This window comes from Dipodomys merriami, unplaced genomic scaffold (genome assembly GCF_024711535.1).
Source record: "Dipodomys merriami isolate MVZ:Mamm:240054 unplaced genomic scaffold, mDipMer1.0.p SCAF_78, whole genome shotgun sequence".
Lineage (NCBI taxonomy): Eukaryota > Metazoa > Chordata > Mammalia > Rodentia > Heteromyidae > Dipodomys > Dipodomys merriami.
Genome location: NW_027206379.1, coordinates 4,098,775 through 4,119,265, shown reverse-complemented (window position 1 = coordinate 4,119,265; position 20,491 = coordinate 4,098,775). Strand labels below are relative to the sequence as shown.

Below are 20,491 nucleotides of genomic sequence, written 5' to 3'. Positions count from 1 at the left end.
GCATTGTCTCCTACCACTGACCCAGCCCTTGAGTCCACTAACACAGCAGATGAGAAATCCCAGTTCCAAGCCAGCCCAGGCAGGAAAGGCCACGAGATTCTTATCTCCAATTAATCTCCAAAAAGCCAGAAGTGAAGCTGTGGATCAAGGGGTAGAGAACCAGCCTTGAGTGGAAAAAGCTTAGGAATAGTTCCCAGGCCCTGAATTCAAGCCCTAGTACCTCCCACCTCCCCACACAGCAAAAGATAGGGAAGCAAGGCCTGGTAAGAAGCTGAGGGCTCAGTGGGTAACCCCAACTTCCCCCAGGCCCTAACAGTGGGTAGGCACCCCTGGTCACCAGACCTGGGCAGGAGGAGGGATTCGAGGGTGCGAGGGCAAGCCCTGGAGCCCCTTCCCTGCTCCCCGACACTCTCACCCCAGGAGCTCCTACGAATAGAAGTCTACAGGTTCCAGAATTCCACGTACGGCCAGCAGAAGGTGAGGGGCCTCAGACGGCCAAGTCCCAACCCCACTCCAGACCTAAGCCCCAGGCCTGACGCTCAGCCACCCCGAACGGGGTGGGAGAGGCCCCCACGGGGCATGTGTGGGTCTCAGGGCCCCAGCCGCTGTTTTCTGCTGTTGGGAGGGGCCTCTGCCCCACCGGCACAGGGCCTTCACAGGCTTACACAGAATGTCCTCCTGTCTGGACACTGTGCCCAGACAAAGGGACAGTCCCCTATCCAGTAGGGATACCTGGAAGGACAGGGAGGACCCCTGCCCCACTGCAGGTACGTGTGTCAGGGATTAGAGGACAGGGATTCGGACTCTGTCCTCCCTGCTGGTGTCCCCTCCTGCAGGAAGGCCAAGGGAAGGCTGCATGCTCCCTGGAGAGGGGGAGGGGAGAATTGGTGTCCCAGCACCCAGGGAGGGGGAAGGGCCACAGCGCTTCCCTGCTAGGCCGGCCTGCCTGCCACCACTCCCGCTCAGCCTGAGGTCAGAGCCAGGTGAGGAGGCACCTGCCGCTCCGCAGGTGTCTCAAGGTGTAGCGCAGGGGTCTGGTGAGCTCCTGGACCACGTCACCGTCCTGGGCTGGCAGGGGGAGACCCAGGCCAGCCCCCATCTGTTCCGAAGCAGGACCCACCCTGCTAGCACTGGCAGGCTGCTGGACCGGAGACACCTTGGGTGCAGCCCAGGGTGGGGTCAGGAGCCCGGGCAGGCTGCCTGCTGAAGAGCCTTGGGTCCGCTGCCGGACAGGCGGTGTGTGGCAGGAGACACTCGAGGACGCCACCCCGCGAGGCGGCATGGCGCCTGGGTGGGGGTGTGCTGTCCTCGGATGGGTCAGTGAGCCAACTTCCAGCCAGTGGCCGCACCCAGGAGCAGAGGCCAGCCTAGCCGCGCCCAGGGCACTTCCTGGGCTGGGGAGGCGGGGACCTGGCCTGGGCAATGACACATTCATTCAAAGCTGGCTTCCGGATGGGGGTGACCCCCCCCCCAGGTCTCCCAGGAGGAACCTCACGGTCACAGCTGCTCAGTAAAAAAAGCACATATGGAGACATTTATTTGGAATGGCACCAGGATGCAAAAACAAAATATTAAGACGGAACGGCGTAACAACAAAATAAATACATAGTCCAGTAATAAGTTAAGGCGCCCGCACAGCGGGGCGAGGGTCCGCGGGAGGTCGGGGCCGCCGCCTTGTCCTCGCGTGGTCCGCGGGTGGAAGCCCGCCTGGCTCCCCGACACGCCGGGCACCCCCGGGGCTCCTGCCCGGCAGCGGCCCGTGCGGTCCAGCGTGTGTTTCTGTGAGGAGAGGACTGGGTCAGGGCTGTGCCTGCGGGGCCCCCAACCCTGGGGACAAAGGCTGGCTGGGCGATCGCGGCGCCAGGGCCCCCGAAGTGTCCCCAGGCCGCAGCCCGCCCCCCCGCCCCACGGGCCCAGCCGCGGCCCCCGGGACTCACCGCGACGCGGGCTCAGGGCGCGCGCGCCGCCCGGGACTCGGGCTGCGCGGCGGGCGCGGCGCGCTCCTGGCGGCCGCGGAAGTCCTCCAGCGCGCGGCGGTTCTGGAAGTCGATGAGCGCCAGCGTGATGGCCGCGTTCCAGCAGCTCTCGCCCGGGCAGCGGAAGTCGATCTCCTTGCGGTCGGTGGTGACGATGGTGAAGTAGATGTACTTGCCCGTGCGCTCCACGCAGTCCACCTTGAGGATGGAGTGGAAGCGCAGCTCCTTGGGGCGCGCGCCGGGGCCCGCGGGGAAGAGGCGCAGGCGGTCGGGGGTGAGCACGCCGCGCTTCTTCTTCCACAGCTGGAACAGGCTGTCGCTGCGCTTCTCCAGCTCGCCTTCGCGCAGCACCTCGCCGGGGGTCTTCATGTCCCGCGGGCGGTCGAGGTGGGGGCCGAGCCGGCAATGCACGCCGCCGGCCCGGAGCGCTCCTTATATCCGCCCCGCCCCAAGCGGGGCCACGCCCCCGGGAGAGCCCCGCCCACACCCGGGCCCGGTCCTGTGCTGGCCACTCTCAGGCCACGCCCCCGACTCCGGCCAGCCACGCCCACTCTGCTCGGCGCGGGCCACGCCCCGTCCCCGGCCGAGCGAGGCCCCGAGCCCCGGCCGACCCTCCTCCACTTCTGCGGCGCACTCCCCTCCGGCCCGGACCCCCGGCCGCCCGGCCCGGCGGGGTGTGGCGGTGACTCGGGGTCCGCACCCCGCCGCAGCCCGCCCTCGCCGGGGGAATGCGCCGCAGCCGGCCCCGCCGGCGGTGACTCACCACCGGGAAGCCCCGAACCCCCGCCCCCGGCCTGGACCTCGGCCCCAAGCCGCCCCGGGATCCGGCCCTGCCGCCCGGGCTCCACGGGCAGGGGAAGCGGGGCTCCCCTCGTACCGCCCCCCGGGGCGGGCCCCGCGTCCCACCTTCCCGGTGGGGGCCGAGCGGCGGCGGGGGGGGGGGGTCTGGGCCGGTACCGGGCGGCGCTCCCCCCCTGTGCCGGACTGGGGTCCCGGGGTCCCGGGGCGCGGCCCGGGGGCGGCCGTGAGTCAGCGCCCGCCGGCCGCCGCCGCGCTCGCCCGGCCTTTAAAGGGTTTAATGGGAGCAGGAAGTGGACGCGGCTCCCCCGGTTCCCAGGGGTGGGGGCGGGAGCCCCAGGGCCCCGCGGGCAGCCCGGTGCAGCGAGGCGGCCCAGGCCCGGGCGAGGGCCCGAAGGCCAAGGGCAACCTAGGTCCAAAACCAGGGAGCCTGGCAGGACAGCGTCCTGGGAGCGCCAAACCAGGTCCTGGGCCCCCTGCCCCCCCTCACGGGACCCCTCCCCGCGCAGCCTCAACCCTGGCCCTAACAGTGCTTTCCACCGTGTGCCTGGGTGTGGGGGGAGTCAGGGTGTGAAGGGGCAGGGGAGCTGGGGGCGGGCTCAGATCCTGACCTTGGAGGACGGAGACAGGTCTAGGGACCGCTGGACAAGGGCGTCTGGCCTGCCACAGGTGGGAAAGCAGGCCACAGGGTGGCTGGGAGGGGGACCCCTGGCAAAGAGCTCAGTGGGCTTCCTGCTGGCGAAGGCATCCCGGCCCCACTGGCCTGGGCCGTGGGCACTGAGGCCTGGTTAAGAGGCCATGCTGTGAGCAGAGCCCAGCAAGGCCAGAGGGTGAGGGGCAGGGCTTGGACGGCAGCCATGGGGCCCCAGAGCCATCTGCGTCCCCATCAGAGGCTAGTCAGCGGGGGGCTCAGCTCCTGGTGTGGACACTTGCTATTACTTAAGTACCTACTGTGTGCCTGCGTGCCTGGCTGGTCCCCTTTCCCCTCAGGAGCACAGAACCGCCTCCCCCCCCCACCCCCGTGTGGGAAGAGAACAGAGGGCCAAGGGAGGGTCTTGCAGCGCCAGCACTGCCTGGAGAAGCTGGCACGGGACCCACCGGAGTCCCAGGTGAGAAGAGGCCCAGGGAGGGCACAGGAGTGGCAGAAAGTGAAGACAGGGAGAGAGAGGCGCGGGGCAGGTAGCCAGGCCACTCCCCAGCCTCAGCCCCATCCCACAGCCAAGTTCCTGCTGCTCTCTGGAGACAGATGCCAGCCTGGCAGGGGGTGGGGGTGAGACCAGGCGCTGGGCATCCACAGCCCTGGGCCCCACAGCCTCCCCAAAGGCCTCCTGCCTGCCCAGGCCCCTCTGCTGTGCCTCTTATACAAGGTCAAGCCTGGGGGGGGGTGATGGACAGACACAACTCCTCTTGGCTCGCTCCAGCCCCGGGCTGGCTGAGTGCCCTCCCCCCCCCCCCCCTCCCAGCGGCTGAGGTCAGCATGGAGCGGAGCTCTGACCAACAGCCCAGGTGAAGAGTTTGGGGGACCCCAAGCCTCAGGTAGCCAAGAGGGAGGTGCAGCCTGGAGGCCAGGCCAAGGCTAGGGTGGCTCACGGAAGCTGTCTCTCCCATTCACGGTCACTCAGGAAGTGGGGGCCCAGAGTGGTGCAGTGACCCAGCCCGTGTAACACAGCAAACCGTGGTCGTGAGACTAGAAGGGCTCTTCTGGAGGGTGTGGGGCTGGGACAGTTCATGGCTGACTCTCAGAGGGAGGGGCAGGGCTGGGCCCCGGGTTGAGGCATCAGTCAGCATCAGTCCTGGCCATGTGTACTGATATTTATCCAAGGGTCTCCATCTGGGGTTCCCAGGGAGCGTGGACAGAGGGGGACACCCAATATCCAGCCTGGGCACTCCGGGTCCCGTGTGGCCTGCAGCTCTGGCCCGGGAGCCCGGCCCCTCAAGGCTGTCTGGCTGGAGAGCAGGGAACCTTTTGAAGCTCCCGGAGTGAGGTGAGGTCACTTCCCCACGGTGACGAGGCCAGCTCCCCAGGCACCTGTCCAACCCGCTGGGCAAGGCCAACAGCCGTGAGGAAGCTGTGTCACGGAGCTGGCAGGGCGCCCAGGGCCCGGCACCACCCTCTTCCTGTAGGCCCCGCTCATGGAGGCTGCCCCGTGCGGACCTCTGCCTTTCTCAGGAAGCCCTCCCGGATTGCCAGGGAGACTTGCTGGTGTTGAGGTCCCTGCGCCCACAGGGCAGGATCCTGGGGGGCTGGAGGGGCACCCACATGTCACCTGTCCGAAGCCGACAGGGCCTATGGGCCAGGTCCTGTGACTCAGGCCTGCTCTGGGTCCCTGTCTTCCCAGCTGCAGCCTGAGAAAAGTGAGGCGCGGGTGGGGGCCACCCGGCCTGCCCCACCTGGTTTCAGGCACCCACTTTCGGCCTGGTGTCGGCCTCCCAGGGCTGCGCCCTGGCTGCCCAAGCTTGTGGTTCCCTGAGCCCTTTGGCTGGAGTCTAAAGGGTGGGCCCTGCCTCTTAAGTGGGTGGGAACTAAGTGATATTTCAGTCAATAGCCCCCTTCCCCTTCCTCCATCACCGGTGAACTCCTATTCACCACTTAGTACCCTTCTCAGAAGCTATCACCAGCCCTTGGAACTCTGAGTCAGAGCCCAGTCTAGTCACTTAGAAATTGGACATAGTAGCTGGGTGCTGGTGGCTCACGCCCGTCATCCTAACTACTCAGGAGGCTGAGATCTGAGGATCATGGTTCAAAGCCAGCCTGGGCAGGAAAGTCTGTGAGACTCATCTCCAATAAACCACTAGAAAACCGGAAGTGGTGCTGTGGCTCAAGCATGGAGCGCTCACCTTGAGCTGAAGAGCTGAGGGACAGCGCCCAGGCCCAGAGTTCAAGCCCCACGACCCACAAAAAAAAAAAGAAAATGGACATAGTGGCTAAAGGTCACTGCATTGTTTCAGCACCTAAGGTTGAACGCCCCGCCAGGCACGGGAGGCTCACACCGGCAATCCTTCTCAGGATGAGGCCGAGATCTGAGGAGCTCAGTTAGAAGCCAGCCCACACAAGATAGTCTATGAGATTCTTTTCTCCAATTAACCAGCAAAGTCAGACGTAGAGATGAGGCCCAAGTGGTAGAGCACCAGCCTTGAGCAAAAAAGCTCAGGGAGTGTCCAGCATGGGTGCATGTGTGTGTGTGCACGCACGCACGCATGCATGCACATGCACACACACGCGCGCACACGCACACACACACACACACGGAAAGGTGCCGTGTGGTACATGGTGAGCTGTGTGGCCTGCTGCGGGGGCAGGGGGGTGCCCTCAAGCTGGCTGGAAGTGTCCACGGGGCTGTCTGAAGCAGGGTGGGGGTGGGGGGGTGTGGAGGGCGGAGGAGCTCAGCGGAGGGACCTGGCCCACTGGGAAGGCTGGAGGTTCATTCAGGAAGGGCCATGGGGAGCCTCAGGGGGTCCCTCTGCAGACTGAGGAGCCGTCACACCCATCCCGTCAGGCTGGCCGCACACCCGAGCCCAGCAGACGGGGCACCGGGCATTTGATGGTTGTGGTGGGTAGCTCTCGGTCCTGGGGGGGCAGGTTTGGGACACATGCATTCTGGGGAAGCAGCTGGGGGGGTGGGGCGGTGGAAGCGCAGGCCACCGGGCCTCAGGGCACCTACAGGGCAGGTCCCCCGGGAGGCCAGGCCACTCGGCGGGCACAGGCCTTGTTGGTCTCTGCTGCTCTTCTGCCTCTCTGGAGGCCCTGGCCATCCCCAAAGTCCCTTCGCCCGCCGAGCCCCTCATCATGGAAGAACACTCCGCACTTCTGGGTACAGAACGTGGGCCTCTGGCCTCTGCACCCACCTCCTCTTCCCACCACATAGGACAGGCCAAGCAGGGAGAGGGGACAGTGTGTCTAGCCCTCCTCTCAGCCCGCCCAAGGGGGCCTGAGGGGGTTCTGGCAGCTCTCCTCCCACTCCTCACGGCATGGGGTATGGGGGGGGCAAAGACACCGACCCAGGGTCCCTGCCCTGCCCCAGCGGGGGAGGCTGTGCCCTAAGGCCTCCGAGCAGCCTGGCAGCTGGCAGCACCTGTCCCAGACCTGGGGAGACGCTGTGACCACTTCCCTGCGGGGGGGGGGCAAGATGGGGGGGCAGCCCTGGCTGGCCACACTGGGGCCTGAGGGGGAGGGGGCTTCTCCCCACTTTCTGGAGACTCCCAGAGAACTGGACGGAGAACGCCGGGCCAGGCCCTGCCCATGCCCAAGTCCGGTTGTCATGGAAAGTAACATCCGGCCGCGCCCTGGAGGTGACTCAGCAGGCCGGGACACTGGAGCAGAGGTGGCGGTGAGGCTTTGGGGCGCCGCCCAAGGTGACTTGGCAGGTGTGCCTGGCTAACAAGTGTCCAGGTCAGCATGGGACCTACACGACAGTGGCCTCCAGGTCTCAGCATCTGGAATTTACTCTAAACACACAGCTGTTAAAAAGCTGGCTGGGAGACAGGCACTGGTGGCTCACGCCTGTCATCCTAGCTACTCAGGAGGCTAAGATCTGAGGATCACGGTTCAAAGCCAGCCCGGGGAAGGAAAGTCTGTGAGACTCTGATCTCCAATAAACCACTAGAAAACCGGAAGTGGTGCTGTGGCTCAAGTGGTAGAGCACTCACCTTGAGCTGAAGAGCACATGGTCAGCACCCAAGCCCAGAGTTCAAGCCCATGACTGACAAAACAAAACAAAATCTGGCTGGCTGAGCCTGAGGAAGGCCCCGGGACCCTGAACAGTGTGCGCTGGAGGGCAGGGCCAGGGCTGCCCGGCCACGTGGGGTGGGACTGGGTGAAAGTGGGTGGCACCCACCTGCAGAGATGCAAGGAGCCCCCGCCCCCACTGGCCAGGAAGGGCCAAAGGTTCACGTTATAGGGGAGGCGGCAGGGGCCAGGGCCCCTCCCCCACACCTGTCACCTACTGGGTGACAGCAGCCAGCCAGCATTTAAGGTCCAGAGCCAAATAACCCAGGGGGAGTGGCAGATAAGATAGGAGCCTGAGGAGACCAGAGGCCAGCGTGAACCAGCCCAGGGCCTCTACCTCCACAGGCAGACAGCAGGCAGCGCAGCCCTCTTAGCTCTGTTCCTGGGGCTGGGGCGGCTAGGGCTAGCCGGCGGGCTTGGCCTTCTAGGTTCCTTGGGCCCCAATCACCTCCAGGTGGTAGGAGCTGCAGGGCTGTGCTCACACTTCGGCTTGGCCCTGCCCTAGGCCAACAGGTCCTGAGCCTTCAGAGCAGCCTGGCCACAGGAACAGGGGGACCTGGGCGCCCCACCCCTGTGGGGCTGGGAGTCAGGCATATGCTGTGTTGGAAGCCCACCAGCAGCCACGTGAAACCCAGGTCAGACCACTGGAACCGCGGGGGTGACGTAGCACCGGGGAAGCACCCGGGGCTGACGCCCTCAGCACCTCAAGAAACCACAATCCTGAGCCCAGTTGCCCCCTGCTGGGAACTTTTAAGACGTCTGCGTCGAGGTCTAACTTACACGCAAGCAAATGTCCCTATTTTATGATTTTATCTTGTGAGCTGGTACTGGGGCTTCAACTCGGAACCTCACACCCTGCTTAGCCATTTTGCTCGACTGGTGTTCTATCATTTGAGCCACGCTCCATTCCTAGCTTTTTGCTGTTAATTGGAGATGAGTTTCAAGGTCTTTTCTGCCCAAGCTGGCTTTGAACCTTAATCCTCAGGTGTCAGCCTCCTGAGTAGCTAGGATTACGAGTGTACACCATCAGCAGCTGGCCTGAACATCCTCATCTTAAGGGGACCATGATGCAGTCAGGTCCGCCTCCTAGATGGCCCCAGGTCCGTTTAAATCCAGACACGGCCATTTCTGCTGTGCTCTGTGGACCTGGGTGTGAGCACACCCTCCTGTGACAACGTGGAACAGCTGGGTGGGTGCTGGTCTCACAGGGGCCCTGCTAACCGGCCTCCTGTGGACCCTGGAGCACCGGATATGGAGCAGTGGCCCATGCAGACACACACAGGCCGAGTGGAAATTGTTCAGGGACAGTGCCAGGCCCAGAGTTCAAGCCTCGTACACCAGCACAAACATAACAAAGAGGGGAACTTCTCCTGCAAAGCACTACTGCTTGGAAGCCTGTGTATGAGACTCCAGTAACTGAGTCTCGGGGGACTCCCAGGAGGTGGGGGTCTCATTCAGAAAGGGAGACAAAATGCCAGTACCCCAGCAGCTCACCATTTACCCTCACCGCTCCTAAAGTCCCCGTCCTCCGCACCCGGTCGGAACCAAGGGAGGCATGCACAGTGGCTGCTGGTGCCTCCTGACCGAGCCACTGATGTCCACAGGCACCTGGACATGTGCTAGGCTGGCTCACTCACTCGGCCAACAGTCAGGGCATGCAGTACAGAGCGTGTCCTCTCAGATTCTCAGGGCATGTACCGCCAGCATCAGAATGAATGTTGCAGGTGCAACAGCGCCCCCTTCAGGGAGGCTGAGCCTCTCCACCCACTGCCCGTTGGAGGCAAGGTAGCTAGCTAGCACACTGCCAATTGTCCCTGTGAACTTTATGGAAATTACCCAGGCATTTAGTTTTCTGCGTCACTGCTGGTCTTCACATCACCCTTGAACCGCATGTTTATGGACACCCAGGAGACAGTGACACCTAGAGCTGGGAACATTTCTACGCACCTGGTTTCCACCCTTTCCAGTGGCTGCCCACCAGTGTCAGCTGGGTGACGGGCCTGCCGTGGGCAGCCGGTGAGATCAGAGCCTGCCTAGATGGGAAAAGCAGCTGCCCAGCTCTGGTACCCCGAGCCCACTTCCAGGTGGAAGGCAGGGCCTGTGGCTGGCCACCAGAAGAGCCGGCTCTGAGGCTGCTCTCCCTGGAGCCCAGTCTTGTCCTGGCCGGACACAGTCAGATGGTTGAGCAAGACGTCTGCCCAGCAGGCCTTTCTGATGGGGTGGGGGGAGGGCGGGCGTGGGCGACGCGTCCCTTCATCGGGGAGCAGGTGACAGCTCTTGGCTCTCTACAGAAAGCTTCCTGTGGGTTCTGATCTACCCAGGCGTCATCCTCAAAGCCTCTCCTGCAGTTTGCAAAGGGCTCCTAGCCCACGCTTCAGTCAGACAGCCCGCTTGGTGTGTGTTGGGGGGAGGACGGGACACTGAGGTGAGGGCAAATTACACGCAGCCACTTCCTAAAAATGAGCTTTCAAACCCCAAACACAACATGAAGGCAGAAGAGCAGCCATGGCCAGAGCCCCGAGCACAGCAGGGCGCGTGGCTCCATCAGCACTGCACAGAGACACAACTCAGCTCGGCTCATGTTTCTCAACTTTAATAGAATATTCTAACTATTCTGTACAAATTGAAAACACCGTATTCAGTTACAAATGCGTTATCAGGTAAGGCTGCGCACTCTAAATGCCTGCTGCCGGCTGGACCTGCTGTCCCCGCAACCACCAACACACACTCAAACCCCACACACGCGCCGCAACAGGCCACACCAAACCCAGGGCTGAAGACAGGACAGGGTGGGGTCAAACAGGGGACACCGAGGAAAAGAGACTAGAGGCTCACACAGAACAGCCACCTCACGCGGCAGCGTCACCCCCAGCACGGAGGCGCAGGCCCTGGCTCCAGCCCCGCCCCGTCTGCAAAGCGGGTCAGAGCGCTCTCATCCATCCTTTCCCTCAGTCACCAGGTAAACGCCAAGGCGGAGCCCCCCTGGCTCTGGCCCCGGAGCGCACCCCAGAAACCAGGAGAACGTGGCCACACTACCAGCTCTCTGGGGATGGCCCACCCACAGCAGTCAGTGGCTGCGAACAACGGGGGCAGTGGAGGCTCCAGCACCAAGCACACTGCTCTGCCCAGGCGCGACCCCTGCCTCCCCGCCCTCCCCACATGGTCTCGGCCTCCCAAGGGCAGGGCCAGGGAGGTCCAAGGCTGCAGAGGTGCTAGAACTAAGCCTGCTACTTCTGAAATGCAGTTCCGTCGCCACTGTACAAGTTAAGCAAAGTAAGAAGGAAAGGAAGGGTGAAAGTGAAGTCATGCACTTGGAAGGGTTAGATGTCAGCACGCCGCGTGCGGGCCGCTGCAGGGCCGCCCACAGGCGCCGGCAGGCCCGCTGCTCCTCACTGCTGCTTGCATTCCGCTGGCTGGCCGGCTTCTTTCTGCAGGGAGAAAACACAAGGCCTTGTAGAGAGCCAAGGCAACGCCGCTCACCGCCATCTCCAGCCCACCACGGCAGCTAGCCCACGGGTTTCCATCAGAAGTGGGTACTGAGGGCAAGAAACCAGAGCTGACCCCCGCAGTCACAGCAGGCTGCTTTTAAGGGCACCTTGTAGAGCCCTAATCAGTGCTTGTGGAGGGAGGTGGGCTGTGTGTGAGGCCCCACCACAGGCACAAGGGCAGACAGAGCCCTTGCCACCAGCACAGCCGGGTAATCCCCAGCACCACACACGTTACTGACTGCAACTTGGCATCGGCACTGCCTTGTGAAGTCACATCTTGGAGTATGAGCACACAAGGAACAGGGAGCATGTGGAGGAGCCCCGAGCGGGAGCGGGGAGCAGGCTGGCTCGGCCTGCATCTCAGCTGCTCTGCAGGTTGCCAGGGAGCCCAAAACAAAATACACTCAAAATCCAAGCCAAAAAGATGCCAACCAAGCCTTGTCAGGCTGGTATGAAAGGGTGAGCCTGGAGGAGGCTGGGGCGGTTCCTGGCCTCTGAAGTATGAGGTGGGGTGTCCCTGGCAGTTGCAGCAGGAGCAGGATGGCACGCAGCGTGCAACTAGTGAGAGGACCGTGTGGTTACCGCGGACGGGCAGAAAATGGAAGTCAGGGGCTGGGGCCCTCCGATCTATCTCCACCACAGCTCCCCCAACACCCCAAAAAGGAAGAGGGCTTAGCATAGTAGCTCACACCTAAGGTTTCAATTACTGGGTGATAGAGATCAATGTGAGCTTGCGGAAAGACCGGACAAAGAGTTAGTAAGATCCCATCTCAAACAACGAACTAGGTACTATGGTGTTCATCTGTAATTCCAGCTACACGGGGCAGGGAATGTGGGATCATAGTCCAACAGTCAGGCAAAAAACTTGAGACCCAATCTCCAAAGTTTTATCGGGAGGGGGAGGTGCTGGTACTGGGGCTTGAATTCAGGACCTGGGCAGTCTTAATTTCCAGCTTTTTGGTAATTAATTGGAGGTAAGAGTCTCGGGCTTGTCCCAGGTGGCTTTGAACCACACATCTCAGCCTCCTATATAGCTAAGATTTCAGATGTGAGCTACTGGCACCTGGCCTCCTGCACATCTTTATGCATACATAAATCACATATACACAATGTCACCTAACAAGGGGTTGTTGTGTAATTTATCTTGTTTACATAATTGAAGTAACAATTTTAACCACAAGAATGTAACATCTCTGACCTAAATAAAACCAAGGCTAGAGCTAGAGCAGAGACTGAACATGTGCCTGTTAAGAGTTCAAGAGGACTTGGTTCAACTCCCACCTCCACCCTGAGAGAGGAAGCCCACCAGACTGTCTCATCCAACACAGATATGAGCAGGCCTGGCTACGGTGAGGGCAAAGAGCTCCAGGAAAGGCAGCGGTAACTGGGGAAAGCCTATGCCTCTCAAAGTGCCTGCCTCTCCAGGTCTGCAGGTACTCCACTCCTCCAGGGAGGGAGCCTGCTACAGCCAAAGTCAAACTGCAACTCAAGTGGGTGTGGTCACTCAGCTATCTAGCCTAAAAAACGGAGCCCCGACCCTTCAACCAAAGCTTTGCCCAGCAGGAGCCTGGCTTCAAGGGTGGTCGGCTGAGAAGGGTGGAAGGCAGACCTCTAACCAGCACACCTCATTCTACCAGCTGCACTAGGCACAGCTCCCACCAGGGTATCTTGGACCGTTTCACGGAACTGCTGGTTCAGGTGCATGGACGCCAGGCCAGGGAACCCACCAAATTGTGTGGCCATCGGGGTGAGCCTTCTTCCCCGGGGGCAGCAGCCCCTACCATGGCACGTGATGCACACGGCCCCTATACCTTTCTTCTTCCTCCCACTGCATCCTAGAAAGCGTTGAGCACCCTCGGGTAGGGACTAAACTGGCTCTTCCCTCCTCTGACCAAAACTGTCCAACTCAACTCCCCAGAACATCCCATCCATTGTTCTGCAGAGTTCTCGCGGGCCCTTTCTACCACCGCCGTGTCTGATCCCATCTCAGTGCAGATGGCACAGTTGGGGACAGCAGGCGGGGCACTACCAGGCCTGCTGGTCCACAGGGACTTCTGTGCCACCCTGCCAGCTCCTTACTCTTCCTCAAGAGCATGCACCTGACAGACAGCTTGTAACTTGCTGCACTCAGCCAACCAGGGGGCACATCTACCTGTGGCTGCCCATTTTACAAACCCAGCAGCAGAGCCCACAGGAGCACTGGGCTTGCGAGGCCCCAGCACAGCCCTGCAGAGGGGCTGGGCGCACCTTCCTATGTCCCAAAGACAACGCAGGGCACAGACCAAGTACAGACAGAAGTTTGCAAATTAGGTATGAACGGATTCCACCTTACCTAGAACGCATGAATGATTAACAAAAATTACACCTAAATGGGGAAAAAATTGAAAGGAACTGTCAGCATGAAAGAAAATGACAAGTATAAAAATCACACAGGAGGCAGCAGCCACGTTCTCCTGACAGAGCTGCAAGGTACCAGGTGTACAGATGCAGCCCGGCTGCCCTCCCTTCAAACACGGCCACCAGGCAAGACTACTCATGCCAACACCAATGCCCTTCCCTTGTTTCTCCATGGTGACCCTTGCTGGGGGGGGGGGGGGGGGGGGAGGACCACGGACAAAGGGACACAACTGCCTCAGGCAGCCTGTGCTGGCAGCTTAGCCACATCTTTGCTCCTGGCCAACACAACCAATCAGAGGTGCCAGCAGGTGATGCTAGCCATCTGCAACTACCTGGAGAGACGCTATTAGAAACCAAGGGTGAGAGGAGACAGGCCCGGCAGGGTGAGGACTGCATGCAACAAAGGAGAAAGGAACGAAACCCACAGACCAACAGTGAGACACAAACAGCACAACGCCACGGTGCCCCAGGCCAGTCCTCAGTCCCTGCCAACTATGGCCACGGCTACCCCATGCCCACAGGGTGGCATGTTCAGTGCACACACCTGGCTCATGTTCACCAAGCAGTCCCCCGTCACTCCCCGAGTGCGGCCATAAGATCATTCCAGCGTGGTGGTCAGGAGGCACATGTCTGCGAATGGAGGCCCTTCCTCTCCCACCCTTCCCCAAGGCCCGCCCGCTGTGAACATAGTGCACACAGATGCATGACATTGGTGTGCAGACTCTTCCTCCATGTGTGCATGGTATCTGCGCAGACCCTTCCTTCTCCCACCTTCTACCCTCCTCTGGGGCCTGCCATGTGCACACAGGTGTGACATGTATGTGCATCCGGCATCTGTGTGCCCTTCCTCCTCCCGCCATGTGCACACACGTAGGATGTGTGCCCTGCGTGTGCATGGCGCCTGCATCCGACACTGGCTGCAGCACAGAGGCACGACACTGGCGGAGTCCACTGTAGGGCAAACAAGGGGCAGCACAACAAGGAGACCAGACGCAGACCACAGAGATGCCAGCAACGCCACACCCACCGTGCATGCTTCCGTTGGCATGCAGGGACTGTGGCTTCCTGCGCAGGCTCATGCTGCACTGGCACAAGGCCAGCTGTCAGCGGGAGGTGGGCTCAGCTCCCTGACCCATACTTGCTGAGACCATGGATAAAACTGGGGGAGCTGCTGGATGGAGCTACCTGCTCATTTTTCTTTTAAGCCTGTTTTCTCTATCAAACCTTGCCATTTATTTTAAATGAGCTGAAACAGATTTACCCATTTGAGATCTCTAGGCACTCTCAGCCCAAGCCTAACCCACAGTTCTGCTTTCTGCTCATCAGTGCCAGGGAACACTCAGAAGCCCCGTGGGACTTTACTTCCAAAGACATACTCCGACTTCTCACCAAAAGCTCCTCGGATATACTCATTGAAGCTGTTTGGGGAGACAGGAGCCTCAGAATGCAGGCCGAGCTGGCACACACTTGTGCTCCTCTTGCCTCTTATCTCCCTAGAGCTGGGATTAAAGGCGTGTACCGCCATGCTCAGCACAATTCTACCTCAACGTGAGCAACACCTCTTCAAAGTCCCACAGTAGAGCACCTGCTGGTTGGGGAACCCCAAATAACTGACCTTAGGGTTAATTTCAGCATCTTCTTCCTCTTCTCCTTCCTCATCACCTTCCAACTCCTGTATTAAAGGAGAGAGTTATTTGGAAAGACTAAGATGGGACCATGAAAGCAGCCCTTGCTTTAGAGGAAGCCTGTCCCTGCCACACCCTATGGTTAAACCATTTTGTCTGTGTGTATTGTTTTCACTGACAAGCCTGAAATAAACACACATTTCTAAAGAAGATCCATTTTCTCACTTCTGAAAAAGGTACGATTTCTTTAACATTTGTGCCAGTACTCAGGCTTAAGCAAGGCTAGTGCTTTACACTTGAGCAACAGCTCTACTTCTGGCCTTTGTAGCAGTTTACCTGGAGGTAAGAGTCTCACAGACTCTTCTTTGCCCAGGCTGGTGTTCAACCATGATCCTCAAACTCCACCCTTGAGTGGCCCGGGCCTTTGGCACTGGGCAGGGGTTTATTTTCTAAGGTATATTTTGGAAGCAATTTCAGGGTGACAAATCATGGGCTTGGTGCAGCATATGTATGTATTTGTGTCATTGCTAAATAGGGGTGCAAGAATCAAAGGTGACTGGGACTGGGAAGGTGGCTCAGTGGTAAGAGTGCTTGCCTCACATGCATGAGGCCCTGGGTTCGATTCCTCAGCACCACATAAACAGAAAAAATAAAGCTGGAAGTGGCGCTGTGGCTCAAGTGGTAGAGCGCTAGCCTTGAGCTGAAGAGCTGAGGGACAGCGCCCAGGCCCAGAGTTCAGGCCCCACGACCGACCAAAAAAAAGAATCAAAGGTGACCCCCACCACATGGCAGCACAATCCACATGGGCAACATGAGGGCAGTGCCAGTCCACACTCTCCATGTCTTACCTCCTCTTCTCCTTCCTCGCCTTCTTCAAACTGGAGTGGGAAAAACCCAGAAAAAACATTAAGGTTATAAAACTTAATGGTAGCCTGCCAACTAGCACCCCCACCAGCCGGGACTGAGAAAGAGGGAGGTCTGGAGTGACTTGCTGCACAGAGGGGCCACCTAGGCAGAGGCAGCTGCAGGCTCTGGGGACACACTGCAAGCTCAGGCTAGGCTGCGGTGCACATGTGAACCTGTGTCTTCACGGGACATGAGTAAGTGAAAGTCACTCCAATCAAGGGGGAGGGGGATGGACAGTGCGGGGGCACCAGGAGGTGCCAGGTGTGACAGGCTGGACCCAAGTGGGAACCTGGCTGACTCTGCTCCCACTCTCATCTTCAGTCTAAACTGCTGGCAGTGGAAGAAGGTTATCTATAAGGCAATGAATCCATTTTTTTTTCTTACCTACACAGCTAGCTGGGAGTATAATCAGTGGGTCTTTCATTTAATCAGTGTTTATGTGTATGTACACATGTGTACGTGTTATGTAAAAGCCCACGTGTGTGTGTGTGTGTGTGTTTGTATGTGTGTGTGTACTGGCCACCAAAGTAACACTTGGTGCCAGAGCCCATCAAGTAGGAGCCACAGAGGTCACACAGCTAGCAAGGGAGCATCTGGGCGAGGGGGTGGGGCGGGCATTTCTAATTCTAGTGAGCACTACCCACTGGCAATGCACATGTGCTGTCTCCAATCTGCCTGCTCAGGCAGAGTAATGGCTAATCCATCCAGGTCAGCCTCTGACATTTCAGCTAACTTAAACGAGGATTCTTTATTAAAAGGGCCACATTCAAACAAGCAGGTCATGGACAGTCCTTCAGCTTGCAGAGTCTCCAGTGGGAAGCCCTGGTCTAAACCTGCTGTGTGATTGGCCTGTCCTGAGACCTGCCCTCTACAACTCTGCACTCAAGAGGCCTACCCATACTCAGTGGGTCCACATGCCTTGTTTATAGCCATCCACTTCCAGCCAGGGTAAGCACCCTTCAGAAGTTAAACAATGAGTTCAACACACCGGGAAAGATGTAAGGAGCCATGGCTCATAAGAGAGAGAGCTCCAGCACTGAGGATGAAACCGACAAGCTACAGAAGAGAAGTCTATCTCCTAGAGTGCATAATATTCAACCCATGCCTGGCACCAAACAGCACTTGGGGCCCCTCTCCCAGCAGCCTGCAGGAGCTGCTACCCCACAGACTTGTGCGGAACTACTGCCAACCACGGTGTGGCAGGGCCCAGCCTCCCTGTGGTTTCCAAGCACTCAGCCCCTCCCTCCCAGGACATGAGCCTTCTGCCCCTTCTGAGGTTTTCAGATCTGCCACATGGGCTTCTTCCACTGCAACTTCTCCAATTGTCCCCTTCCGCATCTATCTTCGCCCCCCCCAACACAGGAGAGAGGGGACATCATGCGCCTGGCTGATGACAAAACTCAAATCAGCCCCCCTTGCACATACATGGTCATCGTCCTCTATGGCCTCCCCTGTGAAGTAGAGCACGGCCCGCGGCACTATCCGCTCTCGGAAGAAGTGTCCAATTTCAAAATCAGAGGCTAAAGTGAACTCTGAATCTTCATCCTGAGGGGAAAAACCAACAGGTTGACTCATCTGGGTGGGGCAAACACATTTATTTGCTCAAATCCCCTACCCAATTTTCATCCTCCACTCCTAGCTCACTGGGCTTGACGCAGGGTCATCACATACTCAAAGCCACACAAAAGCAGCCTGAAAGGAATTTGAAAGCAAAACTACAGGACAGGTAGAGCTCAGAGTCTGCAGTTCTTCCTCTACGTGCCCCAGGTTTCAAGCTAGAGGTACTGGAGATCCTAACAGTGAACCCCAAAACTGGAGGACTCCTGTCTATTCCTCAAGCAAAGGACATAGGGAATACTCCCTTCTCCCCAGCCCCAGGGTGTAATGACAATCTTAAAGAATGGACAGGAATGGATTGAAAGAGGAGGCCCTATTCAGGAAAGAGAGACTCAACCAGAAAATAGGACTTTGACAACACAAATCTTACCAGTGATTCTCCATCCCCAGAGGCTAGAAAAAGAAAAGACAAAACATGTACATTACATTGACAATCAAAAAAAATGTAAAAGCCCACAAAAGGATGCTCAGCTGACAAAGGAAATGGACACTTCTAACCCCAAGGGTTTTAAGGCTAGACCCCACCAGAATCCTCGGATGGTTTCTCAGGCTCCCACCAGAGCCTCCCCTGACCCTGACCTGCTCTCCCCAGACCAGGCCCAGCTAGCCAAAGTTAAGAATCAGAAAAGCACGAGAGCAGTTTAAAAAATGGACAAGGAAAAAGCACAGGCTGAGCCGAGGCAGCACAGCTCTGCTGGAGAAATGGAGCTCCTGTCTGTCACTGGGAAAGGCAGCAAGCAAGTGTCTGCTATGTCCCCCACAAAGGGTACAACTCTCTTGCCAAGGCTAATGCATAGACATGGTCAACACATACAAGAATAGACTGGTGCTGACATGGAAAGAGCAGAACAGAAGAGGGACTTCTGACCACATTCCATGAAGCTAAGCCATGGCCAGATGAACAATGTATAATCCTGGCTGAAAATCCAAGTCACAGGGTACAGACAGGCAATCTTGCCTACCTCCATAGGAGGTTAGGAGGATCAGGGTATAAGACCAACCCAGAATAAAAGGACCCTATATGAAAGACTAAAGGCCAAAAAAAGGACTGGGGATATGACTCAAGTGACAGAGCACTCTTCTAGCAAGCGGACCCTTAGCTTACCCCTCAGTTTCTGTCATGCACATGTGCATGCTGTGGACTCTGCAGAAGCTCAAATGCAGAGTCCACCTTCTTCCTCCAGCACTTGACTTTTACATTGGTTTGTAGGAATAACAGAGTAAAAAGCCAGGAGCCAGTGGCTCACACCTGTAATCCTAACTACTCAGAAGGCTGAGATCTGGGGATTGAGATTTGAAGCAGCTCAGGCAGGCAAGTCCATGAGCCTCCTATCTCTTAATTAATTACCAAAAAGTCCGAAATGGAGCTGCAACTCAAGTGGTAGAACACTATAGCCTTTAGTACAAAAGATCAGAGACAGTGCCCTAGGACATGCCCAAATAGAGAGCAGGTTCTGGGAGTAAAAAAGCAAGAGGAGAAAATGCAAGGGAAGACAGTAAGTGCACACAAGACTGGTTCATATTCTGAGTGGAGTGAGGGAGGGAGGGAGGAGAAAGCTCAAGCCATGATCAGGTTGTTGAAGGGAAGACTACTATGATTAGAAAAATGGTCTAGGGTCTAAGGAAGTACTCACTTTGAAAGACTGGAAGGAGATGAGAAATCTGAATGACATTTATAAGTCTTATTAACGAGAAACACTAAAACAAATGCATTTGGTTTCAAGAACATTGCTGAATTTCTATCATCTGCCAAGACTTTCCAACTATTTGACATTTACTCTTGTGTTAAACACTTGTACAAATATAATGTGGGTATGTATTAACTGTACATTGGAACTTCAGGTAAAAATTTAAAAATTAAGCCAGGTGCTGGTGGCTCACGCCTGGAATTCTAGCTACTCAGGAGGCTGAGATTTAAGGATCGTGGTTCAAAGCCAGCCTAGACAGGAAAGTCCATGAGAATCTTATCTCCAATTAACCTGAAGTGGTACTATAGCTCAACTGGTAGAGCACTTGCTTTGAGCTGAAGAGCTGAGGGACAGGCCCAAAGTTCAAGCCCCACAACCTACCCAATATTTATTTATTTATTTAAAATACGAAGTCCAGAATAGCACTTTTGTAACTACCCCAAGTATATCATTACAAAGATTTCTGAACTGCACGCTGTTTGTGAATATACAATATACTGATTATAAGGTGATTGTCTAGAGAACAGTGTAGGCTGCACAGAGGATACTGGTGTCAGCCATGAAACTGATGGCTTCATAACCACTATGCAGTGCCGCAGTCACTTTCATCAACAATGGGCTATTCTTGGAGAAACAGACATGTACATCCAATTCAAGTTTATTATTATTATTTTTTGGGGGGGTCCGGTTGTGGGGCCTCAACTCTGGGCCTGGGCGCTGTCCCTCAGCTCTTCAGCTCAAGGCTAGCGCTCTACCACTTGAGCCACAGCACCACTTCCGGCTTTTTTCTTTTTGCTTATATGGTGCTGAGGAATCGAACCCAGGGCTCAGGCATGCAAGGCAAGCGCTCTACCACTGAGCCACCTTCCCAGCCCCATCAAATTTATTGTTGGTACTCTACCACTTGAGCCACAGCTCCAATTCTAGTTTTTTGGTGGTTAATTAGACTTTTCTGCCGCAGCTGGATTCAAATCGTGACCCTTGGATCTCCACTTCCAAACTGGTAAGGATTAAAAGACATCAGCCACCACTACAGCACCTGGCTGTTACGTTTTTTTCAGCACTACTACAACCGCACCACTGTTACTCTTCTTTAAAAGAAAAGCTTTGTCATGGTATTATAATCTACAAGCCAGAATCTAATTATATTTTAAGTGTGGTTTAATAACTGTGAAAACTTAGTTCATCTCCATAGAAGTACTCAAGCCTCAATTATCAACTCCAACTTTGCTTTTTTTTTTCTGTAGTTGCTAGAGCTTGAACTCAGAGC

At 57.6% G+C, this 20,491-nt stretch overlaps 2 protein-coding genes across 7 annotated transcripts in view; both read right to left on the bottom strand.

The window, feature by feature from the left end:
- Positions 1-1,507: 1,507 nt before the first annotated feature.
- On the bottom strand, positions 1,508-2,388 carry Phlda2 (pleckstrin homology like domain family A member 2). The gene is made up of 2 exons (XM_070009731.1): positions 1,938-2,388; positions 1,508-1,779 (listed from the first exon to the last, which is right to left on the bottom strand). The coding sequence occupies exon 1, from the start codon at positions 2,343-2,345 to the stop codon at positions 1,950-1,952; it is 396 nt and encodes a 131-aa protein (XP_069865832.1). The 5' UTR covers positions 2,346-2,388; the 3' UTR covers positions 1,508-1,779; positions 1,938-1,949.
- Positions 2,389-10,077: 7,689 nt separating this feature from the next.
- The window catches only part of Nap1l4 (nucleosome assembly protein 1 like 4), a 42,695-nt gene continuing 32,281 nt past the window's right edge, over positions 10,078-20,491 (bottom strand). For 5 of the 6 annotated variants that reach the window (XM_070009697.1, XM_070009698.1, XM_070009700.1 and 2 more), the window contains 5 exons: positions 17,904-17,926; positions 17,342-17,461; positions 15,859-15,888; positions 15,001-15,057; positions 10,078-10,928 (listed from right to left, as the gene is read on the bottom strand). In XM_070009697.1, coding sequence (XP_069865798.1) covers positions 10,890-10,928; positions 15,001-15,057; positions 15,859-15,888; positions 17,342-17,461; positions 17,904-17,926 — 269 coding nt within the window. In that variant the 3' untranslated portion in view covers positions 10,078-10,889. Of the gene's footprint in view, positions 10,929-13,320; positions 13,354-15,000; positions 15,058-15,858; positions 15,889-17,341; positions 17,462-17,903; positions 17,927-20,491 lie in introns of all 6 variants that reach the window. The other variant, XM_070009702.1, reaches the window with a different exon arrangement.